We start from the raw sequence: 13,417 nt of genomic DNA, 5'->3' as shown, positions 1-13,417 counted from the left end.
GCACAACATAGAAATTTAGCCACCAAATCAGTGATCTCAGAGTTATGGGAAGATAGTAAAAAAACCGTCTTGCAAACATCAGATTGACCCTTGCAAATTTGTAGCAGAGATTCTAGATATATGACATGAATATCACAGTAAAATATACAGTGCAGGAGAACATGTTCAGTACTTTCTATCTCCCCCAGACTGCAAGAACAAAGTCTAGAGGAGTATGGCATTTTTTAAAACCTCCCGTACAGTACCGCAGAGGGAAGAATATTAAAACAAGCTAACATAAATGCCCTTCGATGCTCAGAAATAGTCAAGCTGGAGAAGTACTCAGCCAAAACACCATTAGTGGACATCCCTCACCACAAAGGGGAACATCTACCAGAGGCAAGACTTCTAAGTTCTTGCATCTCAATATCAATAAGTTACCTATGTAGGACTTTAAAGGTAAGTACCAGCACCTTGAAGCGAATTCGGTATGCTATTGAAGAAGAAGAGAAGAAGAGAAGAGATTGGATTGGATTGGATACCCCGCCCGTCACTACCCAAAGGAGTCTCAGAGCGGCTTACAAACTCCTTTCCCTTCCCCTCCCCACAACAGACACCGAGCGGGATCCCTATCCTTGGACTGCCCCGGCTCAGGCACAGGACCTCCGTCTTCATCGGATTCAGTTTCAGCCAGCTCAGTCTGAGCTAACCAGGCACGGCTTGTAACACCCAGTCTAGGTCTTTGGTTTGGAGTTGCACTGACTGCCCAACTACAGATAGAACTGGGTGTCATCTGCATACTGGTGACATCCCAGGCCATGCCTCTGGGCAAGGGGGCGCGTGTAGATGTTGAAAAGCATCAGGGATAACACTGCCCCTTGAGGCACTCCACAGTCCAGTCCAGTGGGTGTCTCTGGAACAGTTGGTCCCCCCAGTGCCACCCTTTGTCCACGACCTTGGAGGAAGGAAGCAAGCCACTGCAAGGCCAGTCCATGAGCCCCGATGTTGGCGAGGTGGTGGATCAGTAGCTGATGGTCGACCATGTCAAACACTGCCAACAGGTCTAACAGCAGCAACACTGCTGATCCGCCCCGATCCAGATGCCTCTGAAGGTCATCCGTGAGGGCGACTAGTGCTGTCTCCATCTTGTGGCCCGGGCGAAAGTCAGACTGAAAGGGATCTAAGAAGGAAGTATCATCCAAAAAGCCCTGTAACTGTATTGCCACAGCCCTTTCTATAAGCTTGCCCAAGTAGGCCAAGTTAGAAACTGGCCGATAATTAGCCAATTCGGCTGGGTCCAATTATGGCTTTTTCAAGAGAGGGCGAACCACTGCTTTCTTAAGTGCAGTTATCAATCTGTATACTGAAGAGGTTCCAGAACTCTTTTCTGGCGAGTTCCCCCAGAAAAAAGATGCACACCCAATCCACAAGACCCGGGGGGAACGGGAGAACGGGAGCCTGCGCGTGGGGAGGGCGGGATAGAAATTGAAATAAATAAATAAATAAATAAATAACGCATGGATTGGCCCTGGGAGCCTTTAAATGGAGATACTGATATGAAGGATGGAGACCTTCTGTGCATGGAGCATATGCTCTATTGTTGAGCCATGGTACTTCCAAGGCATGCTCAAGGCATGCTCAGTTCCAACAGGTTAAAAAAACTCCTGTTCTCGGCATTGTTTATGATTGCCATTTCTAATGTCCAGAGCCTTTTATTGCCATTAAACATATATTCCATATGTTATGCATGCCCGGGCCTAGAGCACTTTACTTGAGGGGTCATGACCTTCATATTTAATGATTTTCACCAATTTTGTAAGGTCCCCGAATTGCTGTGCAAGATCCCCAAAACAGGTTGCTCAGAGCTTCCTTGCAAGCTTAGGGTAGAGATGAGATGCCCATACTCCACAATACGCTTGTTCTCATGGTTCTCCGTAGCTGAAGCTGAGTTGAAAGAAGAGGCCCCTTTGGATATCCCTTGAGAGAGAGAACTAGAACTGGGGAGGCCAAAGGACCTCACAGGGAAATAGCTATATTCTGTATTCCATCTTATTTGTTTTATATGCCAATAAAGGACTGATTGATTGATTGATGAACCATCCTGCCCACCTCCAAACTAAGCTGCAGAGATGGATCCAGACTAGAGATGTTACTGAACGGCTTAGCCCCAGTCCTTCAGTGCAGCCCCATCTAATGCTTCCTCTAAGTTGTGGAGTCTTGTGAGCAAAAACTCTACTTTGCGAGATACTGGCATTAAAGTTGTGAGCGATTTGGCTACTGCATAGATGAGTTTGCTCTGGAGCCACCCTTCCTGAGCTAAGGCAAAAATGTGTGAACCGGAGGCTAAAAACTGAGAGCTGGCTGACACTAACTCAGCTTAGAGGGAGCCCTGCAAATGACTATTTTATTTTGACTACTTTATTTTGACGCATTTGGTGCATTGTCTGTAGTGATGGTTCCCCACTGTTTCCCATTACATTTATGCATGTTAATGTTATTTTTCTGCATAATTTGCATATGCATCACATATAATGGCTTAAGAACTTTTGCAAACCCCCACCCAAAGAAAAGGGGACTCTAGCAGTGAAAATCCATAAAGAGCATCTTTGTCCATTGCTACTCGGGAGAGAATGGGAAGGGCTCTGGGGCTGGGGGGGGGCTTCAGGTGGGCCTCTGGAGGATGAGCCCCCCTCCTAACCTTCCTCTCTGCCTTCAGCTGAGCCTCACGTAGCAGTCGGACCCACAAAGCTGCAGCTGGCCCGTGAGGGTGCTGTCACGTGTACGGTGTCTGCTTTTTACCCTGGGAATGTCTCTGTGGAGTGGCTGAAAGATGGTGCGGTGGTGAAAGGCCCCCAAACATCGGTTCACCAGGACAGTCAGAGTGGCCTGTACCAAGCCAGGAGCATCTTGGAACTCACACCGGACGTTGCTGATGCAAATGCCAACTTCTCCTGCCAGGTCAGACACCAGTCGCTCGAAGGCCCACTCAAAGAAAACTTCCAGCTGCAATTGCAAGGTAAGGGAGAGCCTTTCCAGAGGAGCCCAGGGGTCCTGGCACTTGCCCTCCCCCATCTCCGTACTAACTAATTACTCCTCTAATCTCTCCAAAAACCAGGAGCCTTGACGCCAGCTGCTTATCCATGTTAGAACCTATGCCTCAAAACATGGGAGTACCACCCTAGCCCACACCTTTGCTCTTCCCAGCTAGGCTGCCCCACCCCATAAGAAGGAAAATCCTCAGTCCTGCCTTGTAGCAGGGTCACCCTGACATCTTCTTGCAGAGTGGGAAGATCACCAGGTCCTCCTGGTCCTGTAATGTCTCAAGTCAGTGGTATGGCTTCTCCGCAGGATGTGCCCCGCAGTTCAGAGGATCCCATCCTCCCATTCCTTGTGTTCAGTTTTGTATTATGTTCATTTTGGGCCAACACAATTTAAGAAGGATATAGACAAGCTGGAACATGTCCAGAGGAGAGCAACAAAGGTGGTGAGGGGTCTGGAGACCATGTCCTATGAGGGAAGCTTGAAGGAGCTGGGTATGTTTAGCCTAGAGAGGAGCCAGCTGAGAGATATGACAACCACCTCCAAGTACTTGAAGGGCTGTCATATAGAGGATGGTACGGAGTTGTTTTCTGTTGCCCTGGAAGGTCAGACCAAAACCAATGGGATGAAATTAAATCAGAAGAGTTTTCAGCTAAACATTAGGAAGAACTTCCTGACAGTTCGAGCGGTTCCTCAGTGGAACAGGCTTCCCCAGGAGGTGGTGGGCTCTCCTCCTCTGGAGGTTTTCAAAAAGAGGCTAGATGGCCATCTGACAGCAATGTGGATTGTGTGAACTTAGGCAGATCATGATTGGGAGGGCAGGAAGGGTTGCCTCAGTGCTTAGTTCTTGTGGCCCTTCTTACATGCCCAGGATAATGCTGATCGCTACTTTGGGGTCAGGAAGCGATTTTTCTCCAGGCCGGTTTGGCCAGGGATCCTGAAGGGTTTTTTTTGTCATGTTCTGGGTGTGGAACAATGGTCACTGTGGGTGTGGAGGGGGAGGTATTTGTGAATTTCCTGCATTGTGCAGGAGGTTGGACTAGATGACCCTGGAAGTCCCTTCCAACTTTATGATTCTGTGATTCCTCCCCTGATGCCTCTCTTAGCACACACAGGAATTTAGAAGGCTGTGGAGTGTTTAAAACCAAGTGGTGATGTAATGTCACTCTTCCTAAGCACTCCTCACCTTTTGTCCTTACAAGATCTGGGCAAGGTGAGCCAGTGTCAAGATCACCACTTAAATGCCAGCAATAAAGCTCTGTTCATAAGTTGCAGTGAGTGCACGTACAATCCATGTAATGGTGTACACTTGACTTTGTGCATTGAGTAATTCTCATGTTACAGTGAACGCATGTATGGCTGCATGTGTGATACAAACCCCATATTTATCCAGGTATGGCTTCCTGGTTTCATTTGTATAGAGAACACACATTGGCTCTTTCCTAAGAAAAGATGGACATAACATATAGGCAGAACAAGGCTATGGTGTCTTCCCTGAAGAAACCCATAGACAAGCTGAAATTTATCTTGGGGGCAGACTAGCTGATAAATCATTGCAACACATCTTGAGTGTCATTGGAGAAAGATGGGCTAAAATGCCCCGAATAAAATTTAAAACACTAGCTTAGTAGGGGGGGGGGACAGGCAAAAGGAGCATAATGTGTCTTTTCCCCTACTGGATCTAATAGTGGCTTGGGAGGGAGGAGGGCAGTTTTGATTGGGGAAACGGCACGTGGGAAAGAGGTTTACCTCCTTCCTCAGGACTGTATCCCCAATCCAAAACACCACCACCACTGTGGCTACTCAGGAGTCCTGATATAACATGTAGTTTTGCCCTTAGTAAAGGTAAAGGTTCCCTTGCTTGAAATCCAGTCGAATCCGACTCTAGGGTTGCGGTGCTCATCTCCGTTTCAAAGCCGAAGAGCCAGCCCTGTCCGAAGACGTTTCCGTGGTCATGTGGCCGGCATGACTATGCAGTTCAGCGTCTTAACCACTTGAGCCACCGCAGCTCCATACACCGCAGCATGCCCTTAGAGACCGTGAATTGCTCCCATTCATAGGGGAATAACATGCTACACCAAGGTCCAAAAGACTCCAGTGATTAGGGCCCATTGTAGTGAAGGCAATGCTCTGAGGGTGCTAAGGTTCTTTGACTTTTCTCCTTTTAATATAATATAAATCCGTTTACTTATTGCAAAATCTTCTGTTCCTGTATTTTAATCAGAGTTTTTAATCTGTATATTTGAATATCTGAATAGTGTTTGTTTTTTAACTGGATCTGGTTCAGGGCCATAATATAATAAAAAAAGGTTCTTTGACTTGTGTGGCTAGCCAATAAACCGCACAGTGAGACAGACAATTCCAGGCAGTAAAGGGTAGAAAAAAAGTTTTATTCAAATAAGGGACATCTTACAGCCCAAAATTCAGCTCAGATGTCCAGTGAGTAACAGCAGGGATGTTGCCTATATCCTTTTCTTGCTCCTCCCAACTTTACATCATTGTTGACATCATTTGCAATGCTCAGTTTAAATCTCTTTGTTTGAACAGTCATTTATCAACCCTTTGGCAAACAAGAGGCTACCTGGCTGTGTTTCAGCCTTACAATGCAGGTGTTCACCTTGTTAAAAATGATGAATGCATCTTTGGTCGCTCTCCCTGACCCAAAAGCGCACGCTTCCTCCCCCACACACATACACCTTTTTGGCTTTTATCCTCGGACCTGTTAAGATGCTGCCCCTCTATCCAGCTGTTAATTAAGATATCTCAGCTGTGCAGATCTTGCGAAGCTAAAAACCGGGCAGTTCCCGCAATGATTTGCAAGGTCGATCTTCCCCCTCCTGCCCTCGTTCAGTTCTTCAGTGTTGCTGTTTTACATACAAGCGGTCTCTTCCTTACAGTGTGCCAATAAAGACTGTATGCCTGTTCTTTATGGTGTTCTTGAACTCTGGGTTCAAGAGTTACTATGCCGATATGGCCTGCTATTATGGCCGAAATCACACATGCATCGTAAAGCAATCACCTTTTCTGCATGGCTATTTGTCAGTTCCAAAACCAGGTATAAGTGAATTTAAAACTCACATGCGTGCCCCATCAGTGGTAGAAGGGGTGAAATGCACTTGATGTGCTTGTGCAGATTCAGTCTAAGTATTCTTCTGGTTGCTGTCATTAGATTTTCAAGGAACTTTTGTAGGCTTTTTACATCTCACTGTAGTTGATTACCTAGGGTCTAGAATGTGTGTTCTCTTCTGACAGCTCTCCCAAGCCTTCAGGTTTCCACAGTGGTGCTGAGTAACACCCTTGAGGTGCTGGAGTGCCTGGTGAGTGGCTTCTACCCCCAAGATGTTCGCGTTCATTGGCTGCGAAATGGGGTGCCTCAACAGCAGGTAGAATCTAAACCCCAGATACTGCCCAATGGGACATTCGGCATGCAGAGCATAATCCTGCCCAAAGAGATGGACCGTGGAGTCAGCTACGTCTGCCAGGTGCAACACAAAGCCTGGGACAAGCCGCTGGAGATGACAGCCCATTGGCAACCGAAAGGTGAAGGTGAAGGAGTAACTTGCCCTACACCCCAGCACCCCCAGAGTTCAGGGACAGAAGGGACACCTTGTTCATGCTCACCCACACCTGTCCCTACGTCTCCAGCTTCTGCTGTAGGGACCGTTGCTGTTTGGCCTTGGATAGTGTTCGTCCTCGGGATGCTGCTTTCCGTCGCAGGTGGAATCATGCTGTGGATGGCTTTTAAGAAAGGTGAGTCGGTATTTCTGCAAGAGGTTGGGATTGTGGTTTTGGGGTGGTGATGGTAATGTGGGCAGCAAAGCTGGAGGAGGGGCAAGAATGAAACCAGGCTGCCTGCCTAACTATGGCTCCGGTCACACAGGCTGGAAAATGGGGGGGGGGGGGGGGGGGGGGCGGTTGCGAATCACAGTGCTAACTTCATCCCCGTCTTCCTTTGTAGGCAAGAATAAGTCGTATCCAGATACCAAAAGCAAGGACCGCCTGAGTCCTGAATCAGAAGAAGCCCAAAAATGACTGTGACAGTAAGATGTGATGTGAAACCCTTTGTGGTTCCCTAGCAATCTGCTGTCTGAGACAGACTGCTTCACTGAATCTCGAGGGGTGCCGCTAACAGACTCTATGCATCTGTGGCTCCTTATTCAGCAAGCTGTTTTGGTGGCATTCAGAGTAAAGTGCTAATATTTGGGTGGGCAGCCCAGCTCCTGACCCCTCTGCAGTGATGGCAAATCTGTTAGCCCTGGACAATTCAGTGGGTGTCTATTCTTGGAGGTAAAGCTGTCGTCCTCTGCCCCAGGGGAACTAGATTTGTTCCTAGAAGTGCTGTTGATGGGGGTGAATTCCTCTTGTTATATGTTTTTATTATGAAATATGCCATAATGATTTCCGAGCAATTGCTACTATTTTCCCTTCTTTGTCAGCCAGCTCCCCACCGCCACCACAGCAATATTTCAAGTCTGGATCTCAGTTGTCAGAGAGGCGCTGTGGCTCAGTGGAAGAGCCACTGCATGGCATGCAAAAAGTCCCAGGTTCAGTCCCCGGCATCTTCAGTTCAAGGATCTGGCAGTAGGTGATGTGAAAGGCCTTGACCCGAGGCCCTGGAGAGCCGCTGCCAGTCTAAGTAAGACAAGACTGACCTTGATTGACCAATGGTCTGATTCAATATAAGGCAGTTTTGTGTGTGGGTTTGTACATGTCTAAAATAAATAATCCAACAGATTGGCGTTTTTAAAAAGGAGGTCACCAAGTTAATATTTAATCAGATGAATATGCTAGATGCCTAAATGTTTTCTTTTAAGCTGTATGCAGCATGGGGTTTGTGGATGAAGGAAAAGAGGAGACATCAGCACAAAAACTGGAGACAGATCGGTCAGGAGGAAAGGCCCGAGGAAGAAGCAGAGCAGAAATGGCCACATCAAGCTCCTGTAGAAAGGGGTGTGTACAGAAGTGACTATCAAAAGCTACGGCGGGATGAGTGTACACAAATGTACAGCAATCACTTTTTCAAACTGCCTTCAGCCCCTGTGGGGGGAAAAATGCATATTGTCTGTCTTGGGATGTGGCTTTTGTGTGTGTGTGTATATACACACTGAGGGATGTGGCTTTTGTGTATGTGTGTGTGTGTATATATATTCATACTGAGGGAAAGTTGCCATGGAGTTCTGCCCCAGACAACAGGTGTTCTTCCCCGACTCTGTAGCCGGAAGTCCCACCATCCCCCCCCCCGAAGTCCCAACCTCCTCCAGTTTCCCCCCTATTTGCTGAGCCGCCATTGAATAGAGAAGGAGGAGGAGTTAGGGTTGTGCGGAGGGATTGCTGGGAAGGAGGCTGGCGAAAATGGCTGCCGTTGTTTTGTACAGCGGGAGGGTGGGTGAGCCTAAAAGAGAAATGGCTGTCAGTTTGTGTGTATGCTTACTGCAAACTTGTATTTTTTGAAACAGAGAATTGGCAATCCTGTGGGATTTTTGTACATTGTGCAAACATTGTTTAGTGCAGAAATGACTGTGTGAGGTGTCCCCCCTCCCCCCTGAGGCAGATGGTTCCCTGAGGCCCCCCCCCACCTCACCCAGCCAGACAGCCCCCCCGCAAGCCCCCAGAGCAAAGCAACCAGGGCTTGCAAGCATGCCCCTTCCCCAAAAGGCATGGGTTCCCCTCTGTTACTGGAAAGAAGGAAAAGCAGACTTGCTAAAGACCAGGATAGTACTAAACCCGGGCCAAGATAGTACTAAACCAGGGGCTAAGATATCCTGGACCTCGGAGTGCCAACAAGCTTTTGATAAATTAAAAGAACTATTCACCTCTGAACACCCTCCTGGTGAAAATAAAAGATTAGTGGTTCAGGCAGGTCAATGCCTTGGAGGTAGCCGGGGGGGGGGGGGGGTTTTCGAAAAAGGGGAGGATGGTAAACTCCACCCCCTGGTGTACGTCTTGAAAAAATTCAGTGCCACTGAACGTAATTGGGCTGTGTGGGACAAGGAAACGGTGGCCATTGAGTTGGCCCTTACCACCTGGCGACATTGGTTGGAGGGGGTGAGGGTGCCTTTTGAGGTCTGATCATAAAAACCTAGAGGCGCTGCAAACCCCCTGCAACCTGAATGCTAAGCAGCTCAGGTGGGCGGAGTTTTTCTCTAAGTTTCAATTCACCCTGCAGCACCCCGGGAAATCAAACTTCCTTGCCGACACATTGGCACGCCTCCCCCAGCATGCTAGTCAATGGGAGGAGGTGGTAGACTCTATGTTCATGCCCTCACAGCTGGGCGGGGAGAGAAAGAGCCGTGGTTGACCAAATTTAAAGGAGCCCTTACGGAAGAGGACAAAGCTGAACTTGATGTTGGTATAAGGGAGACAAGCTTTTTGTGCTGCAGGCCTTGCGGGGGGAAGTATTGCATTTCAGGCATGAATCCAAACCGGCTGGACATTTCGGTTATTTAAAGACTTTGCACCTCTTGCAATGCCAGTTCTGGTGGCCCCACATGCATGCAGACATATCTCAATACGTACGGTCATGCCAAATGTGTCTTATGGGGAAAAGACGACCCGGAAAACCCCCGGGGACGTTGCAGCTGCTGGAGACCCCTAGCCGCCCCTGGTCATTTTATGTGGAGGAGCAGTGGGAATCAAACCCAGTTCTCCAGATTAGAGTCGTCTGCCACTCTTAACCACTACACTAAGCTGGCTCTCCAGAGTTTCTCCTGGGATCTTAGGAGTTTGATGAGGTTTTATGGGGGGGGAATGGCCTGATGCACTTCACTTGGCAAACGTTTACTACCGTGCTGTGGATGGCTTCTAAGAAAGGTGAGTCGGTATTTGGCAACAAACTGGGCTCCCAAGTTGGAGATTATTTTACTGGGCACTGAATGTAATCTGACAGTGTGATGCATGAACAGTTTAGCCAGTGCTTTAGCTTTGTGGGTAGATGTTTACACGGGATAAAGTGAGCTTGTCTAGAGAACAAATGCACAACTACCCAGATCACCATTTCCCCTTTACTAGGGGGTGGTGGTTGTTCAGTCGCACAGTCGAGTCCGACTCTTCGCGACCCCCATGGATCGGAGAAGCGTGTTGTTTTGATTGTAGCTGCAGAATAAAGACACCAGTGGGAAAAGAATGGTGAGTAAGGTGGACACAGAATCCAAAGTCAAGATTAAAGGTTTACCGCTCTGAAAATCTGCACACAAAAATGCCAGCCTGTAGTGCAAACTAGTGCTCTAGACCGCCCCTGGCCTCCCTGAGAAGCCCCTGGGCAGCAGGAGCAGTTTGGGCGAGCTAGAGGGTGTTTTTGGAAATTTTGGGGACAGCAGGAGCTGTTTTGGCATTTTTCCCCACGCCAGCCCTGCAAGGTAGGCCAGCCCGACCAACACTTTATTTAGTTTTGGGGTGACACGTCTCAGGGAGATGGACCTCTAGGCACCTTTTAGGAGTGATCGGGGGTACCCCAATTTTTATTTTTGGGGGTGCCCTCTGTCGGATAGGGAGTATGCAGCGACATTTAAATGTGCCTATGAACATGCTATGCTTGGGCGGGGGCTTGTCTTTAAAATGGGAGAGGGTAGAACTGTTCTGCAGCGGGCCTGCTGCTGCTGGGTCTGCTGTGCTGCACACAAAGTTGCCTGCAGTGAGGATGTACAAGATGAGTAGCTGTGCTAGTTTTTAAGGTGCTGCTGGACTCTTTTTCCTATAATGTGTGCATGCAATGTAAAAAGAGTAACTGGTAAAAATGAAAGGTTTTGTATATAAAAAAAAGTGTAATGGTTGCACAAAAACCCCTCCCTGTTTCGAATAAACTATGCTACTATTGATGGTTTGGTTGAAAACTTTCCAGTTCTCTTAACTTCTAAATAATGATTTAGAGTTTACCCCAGTTTTTGGAAATTTTAGCCTGCGCCGGCCCTGCGAAGTAGGACAGAGAGATCATCACTTTGTTTCATTGGGGGGGTTGGGGCTCCATGGAAGACATAGCATATGCAAGGGTGATTATACTTAATTTTCTTACATTAGATGTTTACTGCTTTTCAACAGCTGTTCCCAGACCTGTTATAACAATAAGCATCATTAAAGGTTTAGGCAACGGATTGTAATATCTTTCCCAGAACTGTTTGAACACATCAGTTTCAAAGGTAGACCTTAAACACCCAACAGGTTTTAATCCTAGGTCAGACAGTTGCAAAGGTCAGTAGCCGAGCCCACGGCAGTTTTATCTTCGAACAACTCCCACTGTAGCCAGCACAAATAGTTATCCTCCCTCAGTTTATTTTGAATTAAAAATATATTAGCAGTAAGCTTTGATATTCAAGATTCCCCTCTTGCTGAGCCTCACAGGGGTTTTTTCCTCTGGTGAATAAGGAATAAGAAGAATTAACTTGAGTTGCTTGCATTATTAGTTCTAGCCAGCATGATTTTAGACTTAAGAAATCATTAATTTCATTCATTCATTTTTAACTTTTTTTATTTTAAATTTTCTTTTTATTGTTATTTTCCAAGCACAAGAAACAGGTTTCATAAATTGAAAGGAAATTATTACATTAAACACTTTTTCTTTCATTATTACAGGCAGTCCAAAACCATTGTTTTGGCAAATCACAATCAATACATCCATAAGCATTCTTTCTTACAGTTTTTTAATGTTTCACATTTCATGTGCACATTACAGGATAAAACCTTAAAGACTTAACACAGCCATCCATCCTGACACATCACAGATAGGTTGTCAATGAACCACGTTTTGAAAATGTTTTATACAGAAATTTTTCAGCAAGTGTCACATAGGCTTGATGACATTTCCAAAATATTGATCTCAAATGCTCATAGGATCTGGGGGGATGCCTGTACACCTTCTACCAGACTGGATTAAAGCCTGTTGGGTGTTTAAGGTTTACCTTTGAAATTGATGTTGTCTAAACCTTTAATGATGCTTATTGTTATAACAGTTCTGTGCAGCAGCCGACTAGATTGATGTACCTACATCTCCCTCCTCTGGCAGGCTGCAACTTTGGCGGCACATCAAGTGCTGGAGTCTGGCTGTCAGACTTTCCAGTTCAAGGCGCATGATTTATACCGTGGTGTACAGTAAGACCACCTTTAACACTGTGATTATGCTCCTGAAAACAGAATGCTAAGTGGAACAGCGCTATAAGAGGTACTGCTAACACTGGTTCTAACGGGAATGTGTTTGCACAGTCACCATTTCTTACATATGCACATGAAAGCTTACACCCAGCATAACACTATGTTGGTCTTAAAGGTACCACTGGGCTCAAACTTTGTTCTGCTTCTTCAGACCAACATGGCTACTCACCTGAAACATTTCTCATATATGACTAGAGCTCCTGCCAACCTAGCAGTTCGAAAGCAAGAAACTGCAAGTAGATAAATAGGTACCACTTCGGTGGGAAGGTAACAGCGTTCTGTCCGACTTTGTGTTTAGTCATTCCAGCCACATGACTACGGAAACGTCTTCGGACAGCGCTGGCTCTTCGGCTTGGAAACGGAGATGAGCACCGCAACCCTAGAGTCGGATTTGACTGGCTTTCGAGCAAGGGAAACCTTGACCTAACAGCCTGGAGGGGAAAATATGACCTTTTACAGAGGCTGAATGCAATGTTACTTAGCAGTAGCACCAGGAGAGTCAGTATCAGTGTTCCCTCTAAGCTGAGTTAGTGTGAGCTAGCTCACAGTTTTTTAGCCTCCAACTCACAGATTTGTGTCTCGCTCGGGAAGGATGGGGCTCCACAGCAGACTCATTTCTGCTGTAGACAAATGGCTCGCTCACAACTTTAATGGCAGGAGCTCACAAAGAAGAATTTTTGCTCACAAGAATCCACACCTTAGAGGGAGCATTGGTCAGTATAGTGTAGTTGGTGACCTCTTGGGCCATTCCCAGTTCTCTCAGAACTCTTTCAGCCCCACCTACCTCACAAGGTGCCTGTAGTGGGGAGGAGAAGGTGATTGTAAGCGGCTTTGAGACTGCTTAAAAGGTAAAGGTAAAGGTTCCCTTGCTCGAAAGACTGTCGAATCCGACTCTAGGGTTGCGGTGCTCATCTCCGTTTCAAAGCCGAAGAGCCAGCACTGTCCGAAGACGTTTCCGTGGTCATGTGGCCGGCATGACTAAACACCAAGGTGCACGGAACGCTGTTACCTTCCCTTAGGATAGAGAAAAGCAGGGTATAAAAAACTTACTCTTCATGTCATGAAAAACTTCAGCTCCCCCCCAATACTTAACCTGCCAACTGAAAATTCATTCCGTGCATCTGATGCTTCAATAAATCCGTTCTTTTACAAAATACCACGACACTGCATTTTGGTTTTGCTGCACCCGATTACCACAATTATGTCACGGGAATATTTGAAAGTTATTGGTGTGGTACAGAAATCGAATTTAAAAATC

At 46.9% G+C, this 13,417-nt stretch overlaps 1 protein-coding gene across 1 annotated transcript in view; it reads left to right on the top strand.

Moving 5' to 3' along the window:
• LOC107122679 (HLA class II histocompatibility antigen, DRB1-9 beta chain-like) overlaps positions 1 to 7,050 on the top strand; it is a 12,802-nt gene extending 5,752 nt beyond the window's left edge. Inside the window, exons 3-6 of the mRNA XM_015425809.1 lie at positions 2,696 to 2,995; positions 6,271 to 6,564; positions 6,664 to 6,768; positions 6,977 to 7,050. Coding sequence (XP_015281295.1) covers positions 2,696 to 2,995; positions 6,271 to 6,564; positions 6,664 to 6,768; positions 6,977 to 7,050 — 773 coding nt within the window. The remainder of the gene's footprint in view (positions 1 to 2,695; positions 2,996 to 6,270; positions 6,565 to 6,663; positions 6,769 to 6,976) is intronic.
• The last annotated feature ends 6,367 nt before the right edge of the window (positions 7,051 to 13,417 follow it).

The sequence above is a fragment of the Gekko japonicus genome, unplaced genomic scaffold, assembly GCF_001447785.1.
Source record: "Gekko japonicus isolate JY-2015 unplaced genomic scaffold, Gekko_japonicus_V1.1 scaffold2079, whole genome shotgun sequence".
Taxonomy (NCBI): Eukaryota; Metazoa; Chordata; class Lepidosauria; order Squamata; family Gekkonidae; genus Gekko; species Gekko japonicus.
The sequence above is the reverse complement of the archived record's forward strand: the minus strand, read 5'-3'. Positions and strand labels throughout refer to the sequence as shown.